This window comes from Drosophila mojavensis, unplaced genomic scaffold (genome assembly GCF_018153725.1).
Source record: "Drosophila mojavensis isolate 15081-1352.22 unplaced genomic scaffold, ASM1815372v1 contig_231, whole genome shotgun sequence".
Classification (NCBI taxonomy): Eukaryota; Metazoa; Arthropoda; class Insecta; order Diptera; family Drosophilidae; genus Drosophila; species Drosophila mojavensis.
The window spans coordinates 9774808-9802794 of record NW_025318772.1 but is presented as its reverse complement, the minus strand read 5'-3'; the positions used below and the strand labels follow the sequence as shown (position 1 = coordinate 9802794).

The 27987-nt window shown below is 41.9% G+C and overlaps 5 protein-coding genes across 48 annotated transcripts; 4 read left to right on the top strand and 1 right to left on the bottom strand.

The window, feature by feature from the left end:
• Positions 1 to 26: 26 nt before the first annotated feature.
• LOC6575477 (modifier of mdg4) lies at positions 27 to 27902 on the bottom strand. 29 transcript variants are annotated; one of them, XM_015168014.3, is made up of 7 exons: positions 27782 to 27897; positions 27251 to 27517; positions 27029 to 27168; positions 25482 to 26352; positions 15483 to 15737; positions 15249 to 15412; positions 14996 to 15077 (listed from the first exon to the last, which is right to left on the bottom strand). In XM_015168014.3, exons 2-6 carry the CDS (start codon positions 27462 to 27464, stop codon positions 15291 to 15293), a joined length of 1602 nt encoding a protein of 533 aa, XP_015023500.1. In that variant the 5' UTR covers positions 27465 to 27517; positions 27782 to 27897; the 3' UTR covers positions 14996 to 15077; positions 15249 to 15290. The 29 variants fall into 29 exon arrangements, 27 of the variants coding, with proteins under 27 accessions (XP_015023518.1, XP_032589163.1, XP_015023514.1 ...); XM_015168018.3 differs by lacking the exons at positions 14996 to 15077; positions 15249 to 15412; positions 15483 to 15737 and adding exons at positions 4225 to 4518; positions 4667 to 4782; XR_004364670.2 differs by lacking the exons at positions 14996 to 15077; positions 15249 to 15412; positions 15483 to 15737 and adding exons at positions 5400 to 5479; positions 5554 to 5905.
• On the top strand, positions 10810 to 11710 carry LOC122756975. Its single transcript, XM_044007929.1, has 3 exons — positions 10810 to 10920; positions 11035 to 11247; positions 11314 to 11710. The coding sequence occupies exons 2-3, from the start codon at positions 11193 to 11195 to the stop codon at positions 11472 to 11474; spliced, it is 216 nt and encodes a 71-aa protein (XP_043863864.1). The 5' UTR covers positions 10810 to 10920; positions 11035 to 11192; the 3' UTR covers positions 11475 to 11710.
• On the top strand, positions 16185 to 19634 carry LOC26527489. 16 transcript variants are annotated; one of them, XM_032733296.2, is made up of 4 exons: positions 16185 to 16311; positions 16931 to 17083; positions 17344 to 18017; positions 18599 to 18767. In XM_032733296.2, exons 3-4 carry the CDS (start codon positions 17836 to 17838, stop codon positions 18663 to 18665), a joined length of 249 nt encoding a protein of 82 aa, XP_032589187.1. In that variant the 5' UTR covers positions 16185 to 16311; positions 16931 to 17083; positions 17344 to 17835; the 3' UTR covers positions 18666 to 18767. The 16 variants fall into 16 exon arrangements, with proteins under 16 accessions (XP_032589187.1, XP_043863863.1, XP_032589178.1 ...); XM_044007928.1 differs by having other exon boundaries at positions 16798 to 17083; XM_032733287.2 differs by having other exon boundaries at positions 16185 to 16353.
• LOC116804678 lies at positions 19586 to 20270 on the top strand. The gene has a single exon (XM_032733276.2). The coding sequence runs from the start codon at positions 19586 to 19588 to the stop codon at positions 20096 to 20098; it is 513 nt and encodes a 170-aa protein (XP_032589167.1). The 3' UTR covers positions 20099 to 20270.
• On the top strand, positions 20221 to 20866 carry LOC6575478. The gene is made up of 2 exons (XM_002001451.4): positions 20221 to 20310; positions 20370 to 20866. Exons 1-2 carry the CDS (start codon positions 20289 to 20291, stop codon positions 20600 to 20602), a joined length of 255 nt encoding a protein of 84 aa, XP_002001487.2. The 5' UTR covers positions 20221 to 20288; the 3' UTR covers positions 20603 to 20866.
• Positions 27903 to 27987: the final 85 nt, after the last annotated feature.

Sequence of the window (27987 nt, the reverse complement as noted above, 5' to 3'; positions counted from 1 at the left end):
CGAAATACGAGCCTGTATGGCGCAACTAATGGAAAATTCTTTATTGAAGGGAAAACTTTGGTACGCAGTTGCAACTGAAGCTGCTGCCATTGCCTCTGCCGCTACCGCTGCTAATGTGAGCTGTTCGTTGTGTCATTCATTTGTTTTTTGCTCTCGCCCGGATATTGTGGGTCATGATTGTGTTGCTGGTTCTTGACCACCAGCTCACCTGTGCTGGAGCAGGTGATTATGCGAGCAGCACAGCGCAGGTAACGATTCCGAGCACAAAGCCAATACGTCTTCGATCCTCTGCTGTTGTTCCGAAAGTACTCGAAGCCGCCCATCAACAGCTTCGGCTTGCCCTTGGTGCCTTTGACGATCATTATGCCCTGCTTGCGGACGAGTTCTGCAAGGAGAGATAGAAGGTTGGTTTAATTAGTTAACCAGAACTCAATACAGGTTGATACTAAGATATAACGTGCACTATGGTACGACAATCAGTTCAGGCTTTTGCAAAAACATCTTTTTATTAGGCTTCGAAATAGATCCAGATCTTAAACTAGTTATTAGCTGTTTGTAGACGCCGCTTACGCCTCCAAGATGCGACTCCTTGGCTCGGTTTCCTATCTGCAGTAGTATAAGAGGAAATTCGATATATATTATTATAAAGTAGATGTGCCATAGATTTACATTTAATTATAAATGGGAAGTCTTAAAAGGTCTATACAATTTTCATTTCTCTTTTTGATCAGACATTAGCTGGATTACATCTAGGTATTATTTTATATATATTTATAGAAAAATATAATCTAGATACTAGATTATAAAGTAGTAGCCACATCTCAACAAAGCTGAATCGAATAGCAACTAGGTCTATAATTAGTAAAAGTATTTTAATTGCGGACTGGATCCACTTTAATCTGTATCGCGCATCGCAGCTCCCATAGCCCCATAGCTGCGATGCTCAGCTATGCGAGTGATTGGCATATTTGATCCTGTACACCTCCTGGCCGCTCTTCAGCTCGTGCGTCGTTGCCCTCACTTTGCAATTGGCACTGCGATATCTTGCACAGCGCCAGTTGATGCTGCTCTTCAGTTTCCGATCCATGACGAATTCGTGTTTGTCTATCAACAATTTGCGCTTCTTCTTTCGCGTGCTCGTAAAGTTGGCCAACAGCATGATATCTGCAATGAGAAACATACAAATATATATAATTAGTGATAACAAGTCTATTTTCAAATCAATACTGAGCTTTTAGCTTTATCGAAAACTTTAGCAGAACATTTTTGTATCACTTTATTTACTAAACAATTCTTTTTTATTCTTAATATTAAAAGTTTTAAAAAATTATTTGAAAAATGTGTATTATAAATTAGTATAGAACATTTTGTATATGGTATATACATATATTTAAATGAGCTCTAAAGATCCATGACGAATAGATTCAAACTAAAATTATACCTAAATTAAACTTGCAAGTTTTTTAACACAAATATCATCTTTTACCTTAAAAATATTTTTATATTAAGATAATATATATGGATTAGTTCTCCATCTTATGCTCGGGATCAGCAGCTCTTCCAATGAAAACAACTTAACAAATTTAAAATGTATCTATAGAACATTTTAAGAATTATTTAATATATTAATAGAAATATTTGGGAATATTATTGAACAATATTCCCCCTATTAGCGTTGGCTAGAATAATTGCTTAACAACGTGTCCTTTAATACTGTCTGATATCTAACACAAAAAGTTTATATACCTACAAATACATAGATTTATATATTATGGAGTTTTGAATGAAATCTGGATTTCGTCCAGAATTCGAATCCTATTTAAAACTTAAGCTTGTCTATATTGGGTAAGATATTATTAGTTTTATAAGATGCAAAAATTCGAAGAAACTTAATAAAAGCAATTGTTTAAATTATAGCCAAATAAAGTCTTGTATTGCTCTGAATGATATGCTGAAGAGAATGCCACTTGCAAAATATATGATGAATTTCCATAATTTAAAAATATTAATAGGTCTTACTAAATAAAAGTGGTAATAGATCAGGGACGAATGAATACAATGCAAAGAAATAAATAAAATTTAGATAGTAAAAGGTGGCATAGGTACCGCCATTGACCTAGTTTCGGCCACGTAATGCGTTCTTCATCTTCCGTCCATATTCCTCCTGGCTGTGATTGTGCTTGCAGAAGTGGACAATGCTTCCATTCAGAGTGTGAATGCGTCCGTGACACTTGAGTATAGTCGTGTACTGGGTGCAGCGCCAATAGGTCTTATTGTTGATGGCCTTCTCCCGGACATAGTAGAAGCCCTCATGCAGCAGGAGAATGCGACCCTTCTGGCTGATCACATAGCAGAAGTTGGGCAGATCTAAAAACGATATAGAAAGATCGATATACATATAACATTATTAGATAGTTTCTAGTTCCATAAATCTTAAGCTAACATTATTCAGAAACAATAAGGAGCAGTGCTTAGATATATACATGGGAAGATAGTGCATTTGCTGCAGTGGTTCGCATGCGATATAGTTGCCATATAATGTACACTTTTTTAAACTTTATTCTTATTCTTATAGAGTTAAGCAGATCTGAACTATACAGTTTGAAATTCTATCTTTAGATCGCATCGTCTGTCAGCTCGTGCAGCTCCTGCACCTCCTCCTGGTGTAGCTCAAAGCTAACCGCCCCCTCCATCTCGCGCTCCAGCTTGATCTGGGCAGCGTCCTGGGCCTGGGTCATTGAATGCGCCTTGCTGGAGCTATACTTATTCCGCTTTAGCTCCGCATGCATGTGCTCCGCCTTGTTGATGATGAATTTCGGTGGATTCTCCTTGAGCATAGTTATCCTCGCGGGACATTTCAACTTCTTGGTTGCCATCGAGCTGCAGCGCCATAGGATCTTCTTCTTGTTCTCGCTCATAATTAGAAATCGTATGCCATTAGCCATAATAGCTGGACGACCGCGCAGCGATTGTGTGAAGAAGACCAGAACATCCTCCGGATTGGGCACCTCCTCATTGGCCAGCACAACTGCAAGGGAAACGTTGAACGATAAAGCAATTAGTGAGCGTTGGGTTGGAGAATTGAATTATTATAATCGATTAGCCAAATGCCAAGTACTGTCACAGCTCTGCCTGGTTTTTGTTTTCTTTCATTTTATTTACAAGCCAAAAAATTGCACTTAAATTAGATTCTAAACGCGTTTGCTTCTGCTCGACGGCTGCTGCTGCTGCTGCTTCTCCTTGCGCTCCGGTCGCACATGGCAATGCTCGTGGATCTGTCGAAAGTCACTCGAATCGAACTTATTCATGCAGATTAGCACTGGGCAGCGTACGTGGCGGTAATACCAATGGCAGCGCCAGAAAAAGTTCGAGCGGTTCTCGTTGTTCCTGAAGAACTTTAGGCCGTCGAGCCAGAGCAACTGGCCGCCGCGCTTCGAGACCGAGAATTGCACCTTGGGCTTATATGGAGCAGCAGCAACAACTGCAAAAGAAATACAAAGAGTAAGATTCACAATCAATTAGTTATAGTTATAGTTTGTTGTGGACGAAGGGGCTTCTCGTTTTGGATGCTCTTTGCACATTGAAAAACTATGCGGATATTTGCGTACTTTAATACATCGATTCTTAAGTCCTTACTAGCTAGCAAGTTAACAGTAAAACTAAAATTCGTAGCTTTGCTTCGATTTGTACTCGTGGAGCGGTGGAGGCGGGCGACTGGACAAGATTCTAGCTGAGAGCAGCTCGGGTGAAGCAATATCACGAGACTGCAGCTCGACGTCCGTCTGCTGCTCCTGATCTTGATCAAGCTGCTGCTTCTGCTCCCGCTCCCGTTCCTGCTCAGTCAGCCGCTCGTGCTCCTGCTCAGGCTCCTCCTCTTTAGCCATGGACGGCAGCGGCTTTATCTCAATGTCATTACTCTCCATGTGCTGATGCTGATGGCAGAGCCGCAGGATGAGCGTCGACTCATCGTGAATAGCTATGGCCGGGCAGCGCTCCTTGTAGTAGTTGCGACACTTCCAATATTGCAAATGCCCGCGTTTCTTGTTGCGGAAGAAGCGAAAGCCATTGATCACCAAGAGCTTGCCGCCGTTCTTTTTCGAGTCGGCAAAGTCTATGTGAAATGCTGCAAGAGAAAAGCAAAATAAATTAGAAACAAGTTCTAGTAATTATCATTTATCATCGAAACTTATTTGCGAACATCATAATAATAAATTTGTATGCAAGTCCTATCAAAATATTATTTATTTTGCTTCGACTAACTACAATTTGTTGCAGAACAATTTTAAGCCTAGCTTAGGTCTAGGCTGATTTGCTAGTCAGCGGCAGCGGCAGGCTGCATTTGGCCTTGCTCTTCTTCAGCAGCGCAGATCCGTCAATTATGGACAGCTGATGGGAGAGGCTGACACCTCTGTGCAAGAACTTGGGCTTGTGATTGTGCTCGAAGTTGCGCTTGATAATTCGAGACTGCCCCGAGCTGTCCAGAGCAGTCACCACTCGAGCCCGACATATCGTCACGTCCTGTGAAGAGAAAGTCATATACATATATAGAGGGAATGCTAGACATGATCTAAAGCATGCTTGGGGTTCGTCAAATTAGCTGTTAGTCATCCAGTTAATCAATCAGTCACTCAAGGAACATCGTGAAATAAGGAATCGTCCCACTTACCTTGCGAGAGCATATCCAATAGGTGCGCGAGGCAGAGCTGCGATTCTTGACGAACTTCTGATCGTTGTGAATTAGAACTGTACGTCCTCGCTGGCCCGTCCCGAAGACCGCGATCTCTGCAAAAGATTGAACAGACATTAGTAAGAGAGATGAATGATACACCTGCTCAATATATGACATATAACATAAGAGTAGTGCTATAATCATAAGGCTAGCTACGTTAGGGATTGTGCGAACATTTATTAAGAAATTCAGAGATTCAAATTCATATATATTCAGTAATATTTCCAATTTAGGCGTGGTTATGAACGCCCGATATGGCGACATAGGTGGGCTTGTTGCTGTTGGTAATCATATACACTTTGCAGTTTAGACGCTTTTGACTGCACGACCAATAGACAGTGTCCTCGTAGTAGCAACGACGCGTAAAACGCTGGTCATCATAAATGAGCACATCCCCACTGAGAGTGTGCTCATAGCGCACTCGATCCCAATCGTCCAGGGTGCGAGTGAGTTGGCTCTTGTTGGAGAGGCCACAGCGTATATTCTGCTGGCGACGCGATCCACATCGAGAACGTGATCGGGGCAGAAAGCTCTCGTTGCCATAGTCACCCAAAATATTCGGATCCAGTGGAAACAGCGCTGCAAAAAGAAAGTGTGAGATTAATGGATGTGTTGGACGCAAGAACGGCCCGGAGACAGCAGTATAACAAAAAGTAAAAGATTCGATTCATTGATTTTAGTAACTTATATTTGGTGGATCATAAAATAAAAACCATTAAAAATACAAATAAAAGCTGACACGGCCATTGGCTAAAAGTAAAAAATATGTGAAATAAATTAGGAAATGCCAAGGTAAAAGTAAATATGTGAAAGCAAAACCTTACCTGCTCTCAGTGATAATCTCTCCAGTTAACTAATAAACTTTGATATACTCTGATTAGTTAATATAACGATAAGTTTAGTGATTGTGCATGCCGCTGATGGCGTAACGCGTCTGTCCAGTGCCCGTGGTGTTGGTTATGATGCGAGCTCGGCATTGCTTGCGCCATTTGCTGCACTTCCAATAGACCTTGTCCTTGTAGGCAGCATTGCGCAAGTATCGGTGCCCGCCGCTGTGAAGGACGCAATTTCCTGCGGGAGTCTTGATATATTGTATGTCATCCATGGGCTTGGCCTGCCGAATGCGCTTGGACATCGGCCATGGCAGCGTAGGAGCCGAAGCACGGCGATTCTGCACTGCAAAGGACACGCAAAATATGACAAGTTAGTGTTAGTTAATTACAAATTATTAGATCTATTGTAAGGTACAATAAATTGGGGATATTCTGCATACAATTTCTTATGCGCTGCAATTTATTTTGAATTAATTAGTAAATTGTCTTAGCCTAAGATTATCTAGCTACTGCAGCTGCTGCAGATCCTCAATGCTGAGATTAAGCGAACGCAGCTCCAGCGTCAGATCCTCCTCAGCTTCAGTTTTGACAAAGCCCGATGCAAGGGCTGCCTTGATGGCCGACTTGTGCTCCGTCTTGAGCAACGGAGCGACCAAGGACAAACGCTTCTTGCGATCGAAGTTGAGGCAGGTATGATGGCAGGACTCCAACACAATCTTATGCACGCCCTCAATCACGTTGGTAACAACGCGCGCGCTGCACTTGGTGCTGCCCTGCATGATCGATAGAGACAGACTGTTAATAACTGCTTGAAGAGTTACGTTATTGAACTATCGCTACCTACGAACTTACCTTTTTGGAACAGATCCAGTAGGTCTTCAGGCCGCTGCGTCGATTCCGCACATAGTTGTGTCCATTGAAGGCCAGCAGCTTGCAGCCGCGCTGGCCTCGCACAAAGGATAACAGTGAGTGTTTGATTTCGCCCCGATTCATCTCCTCCAGATCGTCTGTGAACGGAGTTAGAGAAATATTAATGGGACTGGCAAAGATATTAGAAAATTACGAAGCTTAGCTTAAGTCAAATTTAACAGGCATTTCAAGTGAATTTTTATTTTATTTAATTGCTTTCTGCTAAGGACTAAAACAGGACTAGTATGGCGGATGGTTGTGCTGGCTGCACTTGACAATCACATCGCGATCCTCCACGGTGACGACACGCGCTTTGCACTTGTGAGCGCCAGCGCGTGCACAGGACCAATAGGTCTTTAAGCCTGTCGCTTTGTTCCGGGTGAAGGTGAACTCGCCGATCTTCAGCTTCCGACTGCCACGAAAGCCCGTTATATAGGAGTAATAGTTGGGATCTACAATAAGGTAAGAGAAAGAGAGAGAGAGTACAAGCAATTAGTAAAGATCATAGAGTGGAAAAAATATATATAATTGAAAAATTACAGACAGTATATATACACATTAAGCACGTCTCTAACTAGGCATTTATTTAACACATATTGAGAGTATGCGATATATATATATATATATATATATATATATACATATATATGATTATATATGCATAGCGTGTCTTTACGTATATACAGTTGGCTTAAGACTAACTAATTCAAACGTTTGCCTCCACTTTCACGTCGTCCTTGTGCGCTCGAGCTGCTGCCTCCGCCCGCTGGCGCTTCAGCGAGCCATATTTGCGCGCCTTCGAGATGACCTCGTGGTTGTGCTCGCTGTTGAGAATGGTGAGAGTATCCAGCTTTGTTTTGAGCCGGGCACGGCAGCGCAGTACCGCAAACTGACTGCATCGCCAGTAGGTGACATCCTCGCGAGTAATGTGCCGGTTGAAGGTGTGATTCTTCAGCATTATCTGCTTGGTGCCATACTTGCTGACGATAAAGAAGGGCGAGCTGTTCTCCCCGCTGCTGCTGCTGGTGCTGCCTCCAGTACCGCTAGCGTTGCGTCGGGTCTGACATTCGAGCTGCGAATCGTCTTCTTCGCCGTCCAAGCTGATCGGATAGTCGAACTTGACTGCAATTAAACAAAGAATGGGTTCAGAGAGTTGCATCGAGTTGCTGCTGCTGCTACTGTGGCTGCTACTACTGCGGCTGCTGCTGCTGCAGAAATAAAAGACAAGGCTTGGCTTTTCGATTACAACTTTTCATTTCAATCAGTTACAGTTGCTTAGTCAAAGGCTTAGACTATGCTTAACTAAATATTTGTATATGCATATGAATTTGCAATCCGTTCGAGCTAGTGACAGTGCGGCGCATGCCCATTGTACTTGGTCAAGCGTGGCCGGCGACTCAGCTCGACATGCACGTAGTGCACCGCGCAGTTGGGCGTCACGCAATGGTAGTAGGTGCGATATTGCATGGCACGCGTTTTCTTATAGCACCGTCCATCGATGAGCAGAAACTCGCCGTTGGACGTGCGCCTGAACCTCACAGATGCATCAGCTGTGGGCGACGTGGATGCTGTGGCTGCTGTTTGGTATGGGGATGATACAAATTTCAAATTACGTGTTTTTTAGTGCAAACGCTTAGGTATACCTTAAATACTATAAGAAGTCTTAGCTTAGACCGCACAGTGAAACCCTATTAAAAGCGAACAGGGTAAAAGATATTACTACTTTTCATACTTAAGAAATAAATAAATAAATAATTGCTATTAAAATTGGTGTAAAGCAAACAAAATTAGGGAAAAATACTAGGAATGACTTCGCCAATAAATGGCTTATAGCAGGCGCGCTTAACATTTTCACTGTACAGTGGTACACAACTAAATAAACTACTAAACGCGGTTTTTTTCATATTGCATTGATTCTTTAGAGATTTATCTATTTTAATATTGTTGTAATAACATTTCCTTGGTCATGAGCTTAGGGGGCAGCGTGTTGCCTGTGAACCGGGGGGGATGATTATGACGATTTTTGCCCAGCTTGATGCCCCCCTCGAATTTGGTTATGGCACGGGCGGAGCATTTGTTCTCGTTGAGTCGCTTGCCATTGCCATCGGAGCAGATCCAATTGATGGTAGCGCGAAAGCTGGCCTCCTTCTTGTACATGTAACCATTGAAAATCAGGTTATAGCCCTGCTTCTGGTTGCGCGTGAAGAAATAATCGTATTTGGTTATCCAGACGCTATTCGGGAGCTCCGCTATAAATTGTCCATTCTGGGCGGTGATTGCGCCTGCAATGGCATATGAAAGAGGGGAAATTTGTGTTTGGGTCCTCTGACTTGATTCTTGATTGTGTCCTTAAAATCACTTAGCTTAGAGCAAAACACAACATTTGAAGGCAGCAAATATTTTATTCAGGGTATACATACATACATATAGACAAATATACGATAGACTAAAACAGTTTACATTGCAATTCGTAGCATCTATGGTAGTTAGAAGAGTAGGAGCACTTACCGTTGCTATTCCTTTAGCTCAAGTCGCTTGTTTCATTCAAATTAACTGACAATTTTGCCAAAATAAAAACAAATTTGTTGTTCAACAACTCTCACAATACTCGAAGAACGCAAAAGATATTGTGCGCACTGCAGCCAGGCTTCGGCGTTTCATTGACATTTGAGCACATTTTACACATGTAGCACATTTAGTACAACTGCACAAATACACTTCAGTTATTTGGCACATTTTAAATAAGAACTTTTCAGAACGGTTTTTGTAAAATTTATTAGCAAGCAAAGCCAAGCGTAGCTAATCGCGGCGAAAATCACTAGAATGCGGCGAAATAATAACAAGATGGCTGACTCGTGATTGTATTGATACAGCAACGCTACATTCAACACTTACCGTTGCCACTTAAAACTGCCAATATGTAGCGAAAATTATATAAATTTACAAACAATTTATGTTTAATGTATTCAGCAAAAAATTTCAAAATTGACTGATATTACTCAACAAAAATGGTATATTACACATTTGTTAATATGAGTGTTTACTAGTTGGTCCAAGCTTTGTAACATGCCATGCGCTTTGAATATATATTAATATACCACTAACCAATGATTTATAATATATTAAGTAGTTTTACTAAAGTTCCTCCACAGTTTATTTATACTGAAATTAATTGATTACATACATGAACTGTACCAACTTTGGTACATTTGTACCGCATGAGTGGCAACTGTGTGCTTTATTGCGGGCAGGTGGCAACACCTGAAACGCAAGTACAGTGCTTCTTCTTAATTTGTGATTTACATTTACAGCGCATTTATAATTTTTTTATTTTAATTTTTTATTTAATAAACTCCCTCAAACTCTTATACTTGTGTTTTATTTTATTTTCGTTAAGCTGTTTTACTGCTGAGCCGAATTTATTTAACCTCGTTTCTCTATCACACCTCGTACAGCAACAGCCGCAGCCACATCTACATCGGTCGCCCCACAGGTAATTCCTCCACGTAAACGCGGTCGCCCTAAAACAAAGGTTGACGATGCCCAGCCGAAACTCAAACTACTCGATAAGCTCAAGGCTGCCACCGAGAATCAAGCTGCCAGCAGGCCAGCTGTATATGCCTCCACCACTAAAGGTAAGTCCACTTGTTGCATTCATTAAAAGAAAGTCGTCGATATTAATTAGAAATTTACTCTTGCGCAGGTGGCGTGAAACTGGTCTATGAGGGGCATCTGTTTAAGTTTTCGTTCCGCAAGGCCGAATTCTCGGTGTTCCAGTGCTGTTTCAGAGAGCATGGAGAGGAATGCAAAGTGCGCGTAGTGTGCGACCAGAAGAATGTCTTTCCCTTCGACGGAGAGCATGTGCACTTCATGCAGGCCAGCGACAAAAGCGTCACTTCCTCCCAATTTATGCCTGGCGAGGGAATTGTCAAACCTGCGGAGCCCAAGCCGGAGGCAAAAGTAGAAATACTTTTACAAAAGAGCACAGCAAATGACGAGAACGTGGATGAAGAGGAGGAGGAGGGCGAAGTCTTTGAAATACATGAAATTGAGGAGGCTGAATTGAGCGAAGCTGCAGCTGACGGAGGAACAGAGGAAAACTCGACTGCAAAACCCGCTCAGACCGAAGAAGTCGATCCAACCGATTTCCGTGAGCGGATAAAACGTCGCCTGCAGAAGGCCCTGCAGAACAAGAAGAAATAACGAATAGGGCACAATCTGGATGCTTACCTATATAGATTCGATTTCTACAATATGTTTTACACTATACACTATATGCAACTACACATATATAAAATTATTTACTTAATAATCACGTTTCGAGGCGATTCGCAAGCTGCTCGTTATATAAAATCACAAAGCAATACAAAATTCTTTAAGCAAATCATTTTTTGTAATAAACTTTGAGGACAATAAAGCAGAGATTCCAATTTAAAAAGCAAATAGCACGTAAGCAATACACCAACTCTAGAAATTATTTACAACTCTCCATATGCTTTGTAGCCATTTATAGGAGTAAATTTATAATTTATATAACTTATATCTCTCTTACTTCCTTTGCAGTGACGCAGCACGTCCACAATTGCGGCCCACAGACGTTTCTCATTAGCCGCAAGGGAGGCACCTTGCTGACCATCAACAACTTCGTCTATCGCTCCAATCTGAAGTTCTATGGCAAGAGCAATGACATATTGTACTGGGAGTGCGTTCAGAATCGATCCATGAAGTGCCGCAGCCGATTGAAGACCATTGGCGATGATCTTTACGTAACGAATGGTTTGTGTTAAATGGAAATGGAACTGCCGAGAGCTCACTTATTATATTATTGTGTTTCTCCTGTAGATGTGCACAATCACATGGGCGACACGAAGCGTATTGAGGCAGCCAAAGCTTCGGGCATGCTCATACACAAGAAGCTGAGCTCTCTAACCGCTGCGGATCGCATTCATGGCTGGAATCGCGCCGATCAAATCGACCAAATGGTTAAGTTTGAAGGAACGTAAATAAGTCTATCGATCGTACTATATTGCTAAGAGTGAGCCTTGACCCACTTGGTCAACTAAATACTTACGTCAAGTCACGTGCCTGAGATTAACGAGGAACGAGGAACTTTAACTTAAAATGCAAATATGTTTATTTGGAGAAATCATTACATTACATCAGCTATTTATATGACAATTACTATAAACTATTTCTTTTATATATGTATAAAGTATTAAAAAGACATAATTTTAGTTTAGACAACAAATTTAACTAAATTTTTTGCATAGGCAATACAGTTTCTCTATTTTATTATTATAGCCAACATTTATTTGTATACTAGAGGGAATATAGTCAATATAGGTAGCAAAAAATGAAGAAACCTGAATAATACTTGATTCGATATATGCAAATATTTAGAAAATATCATCTGCCAGTGTATAACTTCGATTCGTTGACCCATTTCTATTATATTCATATATGTATATGAATATACACTATGATTGCCAAACAAAATGAATCTACTTAAATTTAATTTTTTGGGCTTTTTATTTGATGTTAAAAACGCTAACTTTTTCGAACAACAGGGCTGTTCAAATTCGACAAACTCATCTGCCAGATATTACTGGGCAAAAAGTAAGGTGAATTTGTTTGTAAAATGAAAAATCTTCATTTATTCTTGTAAATCAATTTCTTCCTCTTCAAAGTAATCCCCTCCCGATAATAAACACCACGAAAACTGTCATCATAACCTTGATTTTGAATCTGGCCTCGCTATTAGCAAGATATTCGCTTGATCTCATCTTCTTAATCTCATCTTAGGAAACGAGATTTGACTTTTCGTAGTCCCTAATGGTCTTTCAAAATGGTTTTCACAGATCCTTCTTTTCCACCCGAAATGTTAGCCATAACTATGGAAAATGCTGCAAAGCGGGCATAATACGCCGTTAATTCTAAAGGCGGCCATTTGAGAGATATCTTATTCAAAAAGTGATGTCAACAAATCTACTTGAACCATCATTTTAGTAAACATCAAAAAATTGAGTTTGTCTTTAATTTAAAAGAAAAAACATGGGTCAGTCGAATATGGATAACCCCGTATATATGCATATATTACTTTTGGTCATATCATACTGTATCATTAAGCAATTTCAATTTATATGCATTACACTTTTTGACATTTAAATATATGTAGGTAAAATTATGCAGAGACAATACGAGGACAATCAAGAGCAAAATAAAACATTGAACATACTTATAAATCGAATGTACCTCAAATATGGCTAAGAACTTCTTGTACTTCTTATTCTTATTCTTATTCCTGGCTAACGAATTGCTTGGCTTGCTTCTTCTTGGAGTAGGATGACTTTGTGTTAACATTGCGATGTATGTGGGCGGCGCACGAGAAACGGTATTTGATCTCTGTGCCCATGGCAAAGGTGAAGACACGCGCCTTGCATCCCTTCGAGTGCTGCGAGCAGCGCCACGTTCCAATCTTGCCGACGCCCCGGTGAGATATGAACTGATTTTGGCCAATTATCAGCTTGGGATGATTTCGAGCGGTGGGCACGAAGACTGCAGTGCCGTCGTAGTCCCTGTACTTGCGTCTGCGAGAGCGACCTGAAATGACAAATTTTTTGTTTTTGATTAATTTCAACATATGAAGCTCAAATTCTATTGAGAATTTAATAAATCTGAATCAGTAGAGTTAACATATTTTTATTGCATTCCACCTTACATTTTTGGTTCGATCTGACATATTAAGGATTAAATCTAGAAATACAAATCCACTTTACTCCACTTGATTTTTGACGAAGTCTCGATGCTTTCTTTGATTACATATAAAATCACAGATTTTGTATAACCCCATTTGGACTGGGTGTTCCAGCACAAAGGTCGGTTTCTGATTTTCGTTATCCCATCTGATCTTATCCTTGCAGGAGTGGGCCTTGAATGACTTGTTGGCATTCATCCAATTGGTTAAATTCTTGACAATCACTTTAAAGGTGATGCCATCATTGAGTTACACCATATTCTTGCCTTCCGGTTGCAGCTGCAAGATATTGAAAAGAAAAAGCTTTTGAGACATTAAAAGCAGATTTTAAGTTTCTCAATAGAGAGGTGGAGGGCTCGTTGTATTGACTGGCCGGTGTATATATAACTGTATACAAAAGAGAAGTTAACTTAATTGGTTACAACTAACTCTAAGTCTTAACTTTAAAATTAAGCCTCATACAAATGAAAGGTGTATTATGGACTTTATTATATACAAGCATCTTCACTTTGCAACTATACTAAAACTAATTATATACAAACATCTTGAACTAACTTTAAATAGAAACTTACTCAACTAACTTTGATTTCGCATTACAATTAAAACTTAGATTAATTGACAATTTATACAAAATATATATATATATATTTATCAATGACTTTGACAAAGTTGCACTTAGGTATAGGTACTCAACGACTTCCAACGCAGCCTTGGCTAGTATTCCTTGCTAATGTAGACGGCGCCGTGGCTAGAATTGATGGCCTGCAGCTGCGGCAGTGCCGCGCCTGGCTGTTGCCGCTGGTGCTGGTGGTGCATCAGTGCCATCATTTGCGGCGCCTGCACGGTCACCGGCATGGACAGCGGCATAGCCAACGGCATGGGCACGGCCAAATGAGCTGTGCTCGTGGCATACGCTTGCGGCACAGGCGGCGGCGGTGGCTGCTGTTGCTGGTGCTCCATGGCACTAGACATTGCATTGTGTATGGCAGGCTTGGTATTCAAACTACCGCTCCCACTGACATTGCTTTTGGCCTGGCAGTAGAGCTGACAGAGCGGCAAGAGCTCCTTGTGGCGTCGCTTGATATGGCTGAGGAAGTTGCCCGTCGACTTAGTGGTTCCCGAGATCAGGCCGTAGCAGCTGGTGCAGGTAGCCTGTATGGCGCCGGGCGTCTTTTGATTGGGCTGTATATTCTTATAGAACTTACCATCAAGGATTTTCGGCAGTGTATACGGCTTCCTTATAGCCATGGTGTCGTCGTCGCTCAGATACGCAGCAGCGAAGGCGGCCACACAAGCGTCGGTCTCCAACACAGGCGTAGGAGTCGCTGATGCCTCCGAACTGAGCTCCACTTTGACATCAACTGAAAATAGAAAGTGCAGAAGATTAGTAAATGCGCTCGTTTAACGGATGCGTGCGATAGAGAAACGAGAACATGAAGACTTTCATGTGTCTAAATACATTTATTTCCAGTTATAGATGTCTTAGGCTAAACAAAGATGAGTGTCAAATATTAAATATTATTCTATTGCAGCTCGGACAGCTCATCAAGAATCTCTACAGTGAACTCTGGCGAACTACACTCGTCGGCCTTCACCTCTGGGCCATGGGTGTGGGGAGAGCCGGCAATACGCAAAGTGACGTCGTTCACCTTGGACGTGACCAGAGTGGCACGACAGCAATGCTTCACGTAGCGCGAGCAGCGCCAGAACACGTTCTTCAAGCTCTGCCTGTTCACCACATATCTGTAACCGTTGTAGATGAGCATTATGCGACCGCGCTGCGTTGTAGTGTATTGTATATTGGTGCTGGTGTTTTTATCCTCGAAGAGCGCTTTGATGGACTGCATTACACCTACAAGTAGAGAGAACATGTTGAACAGATGTTAGAGAGAGGGTTAAGAGTTAGAATACACATATGGAGAGACAAGGTTTACACATCACAAACGGGCTGGATGATATATATAGTAGGGTATTAACAAATTCATCTACAACATTTTATTTCAGTTAAAACAGTTAAACATACAAAGTGGCAATTCTTGTGTAATATAGAGAGAAATAGAATCTCCTAGCCACTGCCTGAGTTAGCCAGGTTTACTTTGATCGTGGCCAATTTGTGATCGATGTACTCTTGGACATTAGCTTCCTTCAGCTTGTCGCCGCGCCGGGCAAACACCTGGCATACATGGGCTGTGGACGGAACAGAAATCATATACATATATACATATTCACATAATAATGCGGTCTGTTCTCTATATACTTATGATGGCATGGAACGTTTCCTTTTCTGGCTGCTGTTCACCCAGAGCAATGCGCTTCAGCTTGTCCTTACCAATGACCAGATCGGTAACACGTGACGTGTATATCGGTGGAATGGGCACATAAAGCTTAGCTAAATCAGTTTTGGACACAAACACGTTGCTGCCGGCAAATAGTGGTATCGGTGCATCCTTTTCTAATTTTATGGTTATATCCGTTTCCCTTTCCTGTGATTTCTTTTTCTTGCCTTTGTTTCCTGCAAGTGTACACGATTATTAAAAAGTCATATATATTGTCAACAATTAACATAATAAATAATAATTTAAGTTATAAAAAAAAAAAAAAAAAACAATAAACGTTTCCTTCAGTTTTTATTTAACATTTTATAATAAATATGTTTATAAAGATATCCTATATTTACGTAGCGAACGTATCTGTGTGCACGCGACGTGCGTTTTATTTTGGTAACAGCAATGCACATTATGGCAATAAACGAAATATTAATTACATAAATGCACAATTTCAAATACAATGCAAAATGTTTTTAATAATTCACATTTCAACAAAGTTGAAAAAGATGTCTGTCTTTTGAGCAAGCTGCTCTAGGCACACACACCCGTACAAGCAATAAAAATGCTACACAGGGTTGCTTAGCGCGGGAAATGGGTGGCAGCGCTGCCAAACTATGTGGCAACGCCAAGATTCGCCGCAGTTGAGAAAACAGAATTGTAGTAATTGCTGCACGAAGTAATTGCAATTTTACATATACAAATTGAAACTCGTCCAGAAAATGTAGATGTAAGCTGAGCAAATCGAGTAAAAGTGCAAGAGTACGTAGTACTTGTGTAATAATGAAGTCAAACGAAATATATGTATGTGTGGTATCTCTGTGTTTGTGTTGTTTGTAGAATAAAAAAAATGTTTGTGTACAAATTATGGCATCGCATCTGTGAAATTGTCTGGGATCTCAAAACGAAACCCTAGAAGTGCCATTGTTTATGTGTGGATAATCGATAAGTTCATAAAATGCAATTTGCACACTGTTTAGCTCATTATCCCCCTTGAATTTAGTGCAAATATCTTAGCTTGGTCCTTCGGAATTGAAATGGTATTACAAAATGCTTAGGTCTTTAGCGCCACTATTATGCTCTCCCTTAAAGTGTTCTCTGTAAACTACAATTATTTAATATGTTAGCAACATTTCGATGTGACTGCATCTAAAGGAGCTTGTGCTATAATATTTCTATGCGCCATAATAATGTTTATGGTAGCCGCTGTTATGCTATTTATATTATTGTTGCACATTTTGTCCACAGCGCTATAAAATTTGCATATGTTAATGATAATCAAAACTCTAATTAGTAGTTATTTATAATGCATATATTAATGCATATTAAGAACATCTCACGAATACTATGCTATACAAATTTGACAATATAATAATTATAGTGCACGCTGTGTGGAAAGTTATAAAATCGCGAAATACTTTTTAAATGCTGGGCATCTAAATACTATACTAAAGTTAAACGCTGGGCAGCTGCCATATAAACACGATATAAACACGTCGCATTATTACATCAATTAAAATATATGTATTAAAAGGTAAGGTAAGATCATAATATATATATCATTATGCATAATCAATTATTATCAAAACTAAAATAAAATGAAAAATTTTAACAAAAAATGTTAATGTTAAAGTAGATTTAAGTTTATCTAGAATCTATGTATGCTTGAATATATAAAAGAAATCAATAAAAGCAAATAATTATTGAATATAGTGGATGGAATTTTGATTAATCCTAAGGCCAGTGAACAGTGTTTAATAGATTCAACGCTAACTTTAAACTTTGCATTTTCAGACTCGTTAACGGACTATAAGATCCAGCTGCCATTGCCAAAACGTAAACTGGGCCGAAAGGAGAGCTTCGATCATTTGGACGTTTGCTTCACGCGCAGCAATCGCGGCAACAACTTGCTGACCATCAATGGGAAGCCTTTCACTCTGAACCGCAGGATCAAGGACGCCTGCTATTGGGAGTGCGTGAAGCTGCGTTGCAAATACATCAAGTGCACGGCTAGAGTAGTGACCAAATCCAATCAGATATCCGCTCTGCGTGGGCAGCACAATCACCCATAGAAAGCAAGACATAAATAAATCTGATTGTTCAAATTTAAAAGAAATGAACTTCAATTCTTTATACTCGGAGGCACATTCTATGTTAACCCAAAGCTAACTATTTCCGGTCTTTGCAGGTGATCCTCGGCTGGCACGCTGCAGCAGCAACAGCGGCAGTGGCTATTGCCTCGTGGCCAATCGTCGAGGAGGCCAGAATCTCCTTTACAATGGATATATGTACACCGTGGAGCGCAAGTATCTGACGACAATCAACTGGGTCTGCGCGAAAAATGGCAACGTGAAGCTGCGCTGCCCGGCGCGCTGCGTGACCAACTCGAATCGCAGCATCAAGCTGAGTCACCGCAAACACAATCATCCCAGCAATCTGTACCAAATGCACAAGTCTCGAACTAGGCCGTAATAAACAGCAGCTCTGTACATACATAACTCTAAACGATATTCAATTGTAACAGTCGACAATCTCGATCTCGATCTATATTTGACTAACCTCCCACCTGTTGCTCATCATGCTTTACTAATCCATTCTCTTTCGCTCACTTCTTGCCTTTGCATGACGCAGCTGCCAGGCGACGAGGCATCTGCATTAAGGGGCGCGCCGGCTGTCTGCTCATCGATGGATATCGATTTGTGATCAGCTACCAGCAGCGCTACCGATGCTATCTGAAGTGCTCCAACTTCCGCAGCCAGTGTCGAGCCCGCGCCATTCAGAACAAGCTGACGGGGCAGCTGCAGCTGCGCAACGCAAGTCACAATCACAAACGCACGTCGTTAACTTGAGCAAGTACACTCTCACATACAAACGCACACACACAGCCACACACATGTATAATAAATCGTTTTTCGTATGCAAATTGAGTCGCCTGCTTTTCACTAATAATATACATACCCCCATCAAAAATATAAATTAAAATAATAATAATACACCCATTTAAAGTTAAGCATTTGTTTAACCATTTTCCCTCTCTTGCTGCTTTTAGGCACGTCTCCTGCCAATCTGGCCCAGTATGTGAGATCGAGTCGCGGCACGGATCTGGTATTCTTTGAGGGCAACACCTACACGCCCAACGAGAAGCTGCGCGAGGGACAAAAATCGCGGGACTGGAAGTGCTCCATGTACCACAAGGCCAAGTGTCGCGCTCGCCTGAACACGCGGATCACCGACCTGGGCGATCTGATTCACATGACCAGCCACAAGCACACGCACAAGCCTATGTATCTGCTGCAGCAGGAGGGGGCCGCAGGAGATGCGAGGAAACTGTGCCTCACTCGCAATCCACAATGCGAAAGCCTACGCACCGCCAAGGGTGGCAAATCAAACTAATCTTAGGTGGCGAAGACACAAAATAAAATGTGATTTTTCTTCATTTGATTTAATTTCATTGCTGATTAATTGATTTACGATATCGACTACACCAGTTAATGCCTTCCACTAATGTATTTATCTCTCTCCGATTTGCAGACGAGCTCTCTGGCTACCTGACCGTGGAGATGGTGACCAATGCGCAGGGAAAGCGCTCGCCGGTCAAGTCCCCTAAACTGCGCTTCATTCGGGGCCAGCGCAAATCCGTGCAGCTGCTCTACAGCCAATACGCGTATGCGAAGAACAACGAGCACGGCCCGACTACCTATTGGAACTGTCGCATACGACGCACTGGACTGCCGCCTTGCAATGCTCGGCTGTCCACGACGAAACTGCTCAACGGCAGCTACAAGGTGTGCCTGACCCGGCCGGAGCATAATCATCCGCCCTCGAAGCGCATCGCACGCATGCTGCAAGATTCTAGAGTTTAAGCTGAGAACAAAAATATATGTACGCCCTGAGGCGAAACGATTTGAATAAGACTTATTTAATTATATTACTAGGTTAAGTTCATTTGCAATAAGTTTAACTAATTGATTGTTTGTTTACTTTCGCGTGTGTAGAGAATAGCGTCGCGATATATTCGGCCACGTCGCGGGGTCGCATGCAGCTCATCTATGGCGGCCAGCCATTCATCTTCGAGAAGACTCTGAAACTGTCCACGGGCGAGGAGAAGCGCTACTGGCGCTGCAATCAATGGTGGAATCAGAAGTGCCGATCCCGAGTGTTCACAATCAACGACATTGTATGTCCACTGAATCGATTCCACACGCACGAGGAGATTGTGCGACGGAAGAAGCGAGTGAGGCGTATCCAACCCGCGCAGGAGCAGAGCAATGCGAATGCCAAGACGTATTCCACAGCAGCCGCATCTAGGCAAGAACAGCAGCAACAGGTGCAGGTGCAGCACGACCAACAGCAACAACAGCAGCACCTTCACCACACGCAGCAGCTGTCGAGCGATGCGATGCTGGGCACAGCGCTGAGTGACGAGGCAGCGGGCACCATCGACGTCAACGACCTGGGCATGCATTTAAAGTACGAGGAGATCGTGGCCGACGTGACGGGCATTGTGGGAGGACATACGAATGCGCGCGTGCTGAGTCGCAAGAAGTGAGCACGAACGGGACGAGCACAAGCAAAAGAAGAAGGACAAGGAGAAGGGTGTCTGTAGTTCGTAATAATTAAAGTGTCTATTAATACATTCTAGCTTCTATAGTGCATGTACACATTACACATTATTCAAGTAAACGCAATTTTAATAAACTTAGCTAAGGCTTCAACAGCAACCGAGTGATTCGATATACATGTATAATCTACACACCCAATGTAAACCCCACTTGCTTTCCTATGTCCATACACGCTCTCTCTATTTCCGTCTCTTGCAGCGGCTGTCTTCTACTACACCAAGGGCCAAAGGAAGTCCATCAAACTGAACTATGGCGGCCACAGCTATGTGAAGTTCATGGAGAACAGTCGCGGCACCAAGTGGATCTGCGCCACTCGCTCCACTACCAAGTGTCGCGCACGCGTCCGCACCAAAGGTGAGACTCTGGAAGTGCTGCACGGCCCACACAATCATCAGATCTGCCGGCGACATAGCGAACGTGCCAAACAATGACAAACTGCCAGCCAATCTTAAGTCGAACGAAATATATAGGAATCCGATTTCTACATGAACAAATGTCTATATTTTATAAAGCCTGTTTATACGAGCTGAGAATAAGAATTAGGATAAGCCAAGAAGAATATACATACATATATCGGAATCTATAAATATATATTGTGCAATGTGAACCCAAGACAAGTCAACAATTGAGATTAGAATGGAGAGATATATGTCCTACTTTTCTTACTGAAAATATATTTTATTTAAAGTTCACAATCAGCTTATTTAATACATGAATTCAAATAGTAATCGAACATAAAGGTTATGATATTATTGAGCCATAGCTGCAAATAACTTAACTATAGCTTCCTTATCAAATCAAATATTAGTTCTGTAATGAAACTGTTTCTAGTATATATAGCCGAATTGTGTGGGCAGCTAATGAAGCTCCTCGAAGCATGGCTCGCACATCCAGTTGCTGCCGGGGCAGGTGTCACAACAGGTGGCCAGACGTTGCAGATTGGATATGCCCTTCTTCAGGCAAGTCACGCATTTGCCCTTCATACGGGGCACACCCACAAATACAAAATTGTGCTGATTGCTAGAGGTACGTAAGATGTTCTCCGGATTGCTTAAGTTCAATTTGGCTCTCATGGGCTCCCCAACATGGACAACAGATTTAACGGGACTTATATTCAAACTTATAGTTGTTGGCGTAACAGTCCGTCGCTTAACAGCTCCTGCTTCCGGCAGCAATTGCTTGATGTTCACCCGCGGCACGGGCACACGCTGAGGATCACGGCGTACTACAAAGGTGTTGCTCACATTTGGAGTTCGTGTTCTGTGTGTGTAAGTGTATTCTGCAAGAGACGAGTTCTTAGTTTAGAATTATGTTTGGGAATGGATATGAATTTATAGTCTATCTATAGTTAAACTATATAGGAAGTGTGTAGGATTACATGACAAAGTTTATGTATACAAAGTTTTTATTAAGTACGAACATAGTGAATTCAATATATAGCATCTGCCTCTCAATCTTTCATGTCTGTTATCAAGCTCTCATTTCGAAAGGATCTGACGATTCGCAGGACAGTCTCTGTAAGAATTAATATTACAATATTTATCCCTTGATACTTCTATGCATAAATGTCCAGCATTGTACTTATTAATCCTAATGATTAGAATAGTCTCTTCCCTATATTTACAAAATCATTATGCAAATTTCTGAAGTCTTGTATTAATGTAGAATAAAGACGAAATTCCTTGATCGTTGAAATTACCAAAGAGTAGCCATAGTGAGAATCTGCAAGAAAAGGGACAACTCTTTAAATCAGTCCATAAACTATTTAAGGCGTTTACTACACAATATCTATGGCGTGTAAACTCTGGGTATGAACGTTTTTAGTGGCTGTGGTGCCGCATGATTGTGGCTGCCTCGCAGCCCAGTGATTCCCTTCCTCCTGGTAGTCAACGCAGCATTGCAGCCCAGTTTCTTGTGGAAGCTACAACGCCAAAAGGCCATGCACCGCAGCACATTCCTGGAGTGGCAGCTGTACGTGTGAGCCTTGTAGACTAGCTGGCCGCGATAATTGTAGCTGAGCTCTGTAAAATAATGGCAAGATGTGAGTTCGTTGGATAACATTAATTATAGCTAGGCACTTACTACTGGAGAGCACAGAGAGTGATTATAAATCTTGAACTAAGTTCTACAACATGTAGGGCTTTATTTTAATTCATGCTTAGAAACTAAATTGCACTCGATATAAACTAAAAGCCGTGGCCGCCTCTGCCTAGTCCTGCATCAGCATTAGTGAGGCATGCATTAATTCACGATCGGTTAGCTGCACGTCCGTGGACAGAAAGCGAAGCGGCTGTGGCTGCTGTATCAGCAGCTCCTGCTTAGGCTGTTCCACCTGGTACTGGGTTATGCAAGGCACGCGACTCAGCTTCGTGCGTGACGTGGTGCTGACAGCGGCCAGACGATTGCGTTGAATGATCTTCTCAATCTTCTCGGTGTGCGGCGCATGATTGTGCAGCCCTCCGGTTATACTCTTTAGTTTGCCATTTTCCAGGACACAGCGGGAGCGACAACGCTGCTCGTGCACCTTCTTGGAATAGTTGTGGCAGCGCCAGTACTCCTTGCTATTCTTTCTGCTGTGGCAATTGTACATAAAGCCATTCAGGACCAGGCACGGCGTCGACCAGGGGCTCTCAATGAAGAGAAGTTCGCTGTCATCTGCAAAGGAGGGAGATACAAATGTGTAATTAGCAACGATATTTAAAGAAAGGGCGAGAGTTCATGGTGTATATGTCATATAAGTGAGCTAACTAGTTTAATTTTAGCGTGACTTTTATTGAAGAGACATTTAATATAGTATAATTTAATTTAAAGGTTAATTTTCTTTATGGTTTGGTTAAGTTTAGCATCTGCTGCAGCTTCACTTTCTGCATGGGCTTCAGCTCGACGACCTGCTCAATCATCTCATCCTCCTCGTCGTCGGCAGCGTCGACCAGCGCTTGCATCTCGATCTCTGTTGCCTCCGAGGCGGGCACGTACAGCTTGCACTCCTTGCCATCCTTGGCGGTCATGATGCTTATGTTGCTGCTGCTCAAGTACTGCGATATCTTTGGGTTCGATGTGCATATCTCAATATACTCGTCCAGCTCCTCCTCCACATTGTACAGCTGCCTCTGTCCTATGCGACTCACATGGGATTCGTGATTGTGCTGACGTCGTGCGTCAACGAACTCTCCGTTTTTTGTGATGACGACCGCCTTGCAGCGCAGCTTGAGCACATCTGCACACCTCCATGTGGTCTGGCCGTTCGCCTGGGTTAGCTTCTTGTTGTAGATGTAGTCCTTGTAAACTAGCTGCGCGTTCTTCTTTTGGCTGCGTATAAATTTGATTTTGCCAGCTGCATTAGCGCGTATACAAAATGTAAATACAGAGGGTGAACAAGAATTGTAGAAGAGTGTGAGTTAGAGGTCTGCCTTAAAACTAAATGCAATAAATATACGAGTTACAATTTAAGCTTAGCTACTTGAAATAAAACAACGCACATTAAACAGTTTTGGCTTTAAGCATTTTATTATAGCAAACAACAACCACCCAGCACATACACACAATTATTTGTAGGCAAATATTTATCAAGATGCTACTGAGCATATGGAATGGCGATTTAGGAGCAATCCAACTTACGGCAAGCCACAACAAAGCTGTCAACAGAAAATTATACATATTTTTGATTACAGTACAGATTCACAATTATTTCACAGAAAGCATGCACACAAGTTTGGCCTTAATTTCACAGAAAGAAGACACTCAACACTTTTCACTTATCGTTGCACTGCTGCATATGCACATTCAATAAGAGAAACAATCGTAAAATTGTGTATATGTACGCACCTATAGCAAAATGAAAATAAATTAACGAACCAATAAAAATATGTATTTAGCTTGGTCTTCCAAAGCATCTCCGGCGTTGCCACCTTTTGGGAGCACAGAGTTGCATTAGCATAAAAGAGCCATTAAAATAAAACGATCTGGCAGCACCATTCAACTTTAATTCCATTTATTTTTGCATATTAAATGTATAACATGAATATATATTAATTCAGCTATTATAATAAACTTGTACGTACCGGTCTCTTATTTTATGTTATAGTTGAAATCATTAACCGTTTGCCCAGTGCCGATATATAACAGTATACTGCCAACAAACTTCAATAATTCCACATAGAAAACTGAATAGCTTCTCAATTTCTAATAGTCGTGCCATAATCATCGGCGATAGTTCCAGGAAAAAGCATACATGCTATCAGCCGTTTTGACAATAAATGGACATGGTGGCAACTCCAAACGATAAATGCGTATTGAAAATGTATGCCATGAACGTGCCATGGAATGAAGGCTGGCTTTAATGTACTAATCGAGAAAACACTAAATAAATTCAACTCCATTTAAATTTCTTCACTTCCGGAAAACAATAAGCTGCACAAATTGTAAGACTCGGCAATCAATGCCGTTGCTCGAATCACCGTCAGCAAGCTTTTACGTTGCTGCGGCTATTCAAAGCAACATCTTATTCAAACAAGCAGAACCACCACCACCGACGACGCTCTGACATTTTCTTTCAGGTGGCAACGCCACATCGAAATCCGTTAACGATGGCCACAAATTTTTAGTGCTTCCAGCTTCAGTCCTAGCTAAGAACGATAATGAAATGCAAAATACAAATACAAAAAATCTAACAATATAGAATTACCTGCATCAACAGAGTACCTTTTGATTACAGGTCCAATAGAGTTCTAGTGCATTAGCTCCAAGATCTGCCAGTCCTGTGATACGCTCCTCGACATCCAGGGAGGTTCAGCTCACATCGGATTTTACATGTATTTTTCACTCTACTTACCACCTTCGCGATAAATGCAAACGAATCACAAACGCGAGAGCAGCTACCTTAGCAAAGTGACTTTGCCTCGGTCTGCTGCTCGACCGCAAACTCTTTTCGGAAAAATTGAGCGGCGATCTACCAGAAGCTAATCTTATCTTAACTAAAATGGCTGATAAAACAGCTCTTAAATATGCATTGAATGTTGATGAAGTGCCGATGATATCGCAGCGTATGATTGAAGCAGATTTAAGGGCTCTTTTACAGCCATAAGGCCAAAGTCGAATTGTGAGCTGCACGCCGAATAATAAGCCAACAAATGGCCAATTTGAAAAACAGTACAAAGTTACAGTTACAAAGGATTTTGCTAATTAAGTAAAGGAAATCTGTGTGCAATTCACAAGTCCGACTGCCTGGCCATTATATACTTTATCTATGTCTAATGATAGCCCATCGACAGTCGATGACTGGATCGGGCAAAAGTTTAAATGTCAACCAACCTTGAGCCTCTGTGTTGCCTTGATCCGCGCCGGTGTCGACAAACGAAGAGTCACTGTAGCTCTGCGACTGCTGCTTGACAACGGCCTTTGACGTGGTGGCTGCGATGCTGGTGCTCGTGTTACCACCAGTTTGGTTGCCTGCATCTTCGTTCTCGGTGAAATAGCTGTCGTCATAGCGCATGTCGCCGTAGGCATCATCCTCTACGTAGGGCGTATCGCCATCGCCCGCTACCTCGGCATGCTCTTCGCTATAATCCGGCTCTGACTTTGTGGGCAATTCCATTGGGAGATCAATATATTCAGCTTCCTCTTGAGCGGCAGCCTGTTGCTGCTGCTGGCGCACCTGATGCACCTTCGTGTCTGCGGCCACCACAGTTGTCTGCACGGTTATCTGTTGGGTTCCCAGCTGCTGTGTGCTAGTTGTGGCATTCGCAGACGTGTCCGTTGTCGATTCCAGTGGGTCAATTACGTTGGCGGCGGCGGTGCTGGTTGTGGTGGATGTCTTTGAGCGCTTCACAGCCCCTGAGCCAATCAGACTGCCCCGTTGGGCCGAGCGTTTGTTTGTCGACACCAGCGTAGCTGTTGTTGTGGTGCCCGTCTGCAGCTGCTGCGTTTGTATGTGCTGCTGCTGCTGCTGTTGCTGGGGCTGTTGTACGATGGTGGCTTGTGGTGCGGCTGTTGTCTGGATGACGATTTGTGTAGTGGCCTTATCATCGCCCAGAACATCGTCAACGGTCTCAATCTTGTACCGGGCAGAGGTACGAGGCTGTTGACGTTGTACACGCTGGGCGGGGATTTGTTGTTGTTGTTGTACATGAGGTGCGGCTGGTGGGGGTGTGGGTTCCTGTGGGGGCTGCGGCGCAGGATCATTCTGGAAAATTCAACAATGTTTACATATGGCTGGCAAACATGATAAGAGAACAAGGGTTAACTGTGCGCCCAAAACTCTAGCATTTGACATAAATTTAATATACATACTCTTTTTCAATAATACAACAGAGAAAACCATACGAACCTATCTAAATACTCATATAGCCACTACTTTTTGTAGGCTATTAAATTATAGTTTTAGTTGACTAGTTTTGTCAATATCTTTAAATAAATATTTACCCTCATATATATTGCAAATTGCAATACAAATTTAGAATGATATTACTTCTTGCGTATAGTAAATAATCACCAAAACGCACGCACGCTTCGGCCACCTACTTGTTACATATTTCAAGACAAAAGCGCGATTATCTCTCTTTGTTAGGGTATAGCAAACAACCACCAAAACGCGCGCATATTGATACCATCTAAAGCTGGCAAAGAGAGCGAAACAAATACACAGTCAACAGTGGCATACTCATGCCATCTCTGTCGCGCGTGCACGCTCGGTATGTAGCGTGTTTCGTTTTATAACTGAGTACAGTCAAACCAGCTCTTATACAGACAATTTCTACTGTGTGTGTGTGCGTGTGCGCTTTGTATGTATTGCGCGCGCGAACAGCGCTGTATGTTGTTCTCTTCTCGTATAAAGCTAAGGTATATGGATTTATACTCACATCTGTCAGCCCCTTTATTTGCAGCGACTCTGCTGTGCTTATGAAGGCTGGCAAGGCGTCCTGTTTAACGTTCACTTCGCCGCAATACATAAACTGAATCAGATCCTTTAATGCCGAATGACTGACATTATTTAAGAAAACTGCAAATTTAGAGAAATATGTAAGAATTTGCTCGCATGGCAGTTGTTTTCTGTTTTTTCTCATTTTTGTTTCGGTACTTACCAATGGCATGGGTATTCGATGGCATTTGCGTAAACATTTTGCGGAAAAAGGGCGAGCAGACGGACAGCACCAAACGATGCGCCTTCACGATTTGCCCCTCCGCAGCCAACGAAACATCCACCAGATCCCCACGACATAGCGATTCGTGGAACCCAGCAGACAGATTTGTGTTGAAATTGTTCCAGCACAAACTGAATTGCTCGTCGTCCGCCATCTTGGACGAGCGTAGAAATCAATAGAATTTTCTGTATCTGCTTTGTGTGTGTGCTGATGAAAAAAATTTAAAGATGCGAAAATCAGTTTAAGTTAGATTTTTTTTTTTTTGCAAGCAAGGTGGATGCGGATAGACATTTGTTTACAAATGTCAAGCCACATCAAAAATGCAGACGCATACAAAATTTAGAAGTGAAAAAAACTGGGAAATTTTTCACGCGTGCCGAGGCATCAATTTTTTAGTTATCACATTGATTATAATCAACGTAAAATATATTAAATTCAATAATGTACTATATGCAAAAGAGCATAGCTTACCTATATCAAATGTATTTTTATTATAAAATACTTAGTTTAAGCACAAATTAAAAATAATTACTTTTACTGCGCTGATGACGCGCAGTTGCGTCCAACTTTTGCAACGAGTACCACGAAATAAATGTATACTAGCTAGGGATGAACGACAGTTTTATACTGGGTAGGTATGCTGCAAGGTAATCGATATATCGATGCGCAATACACGC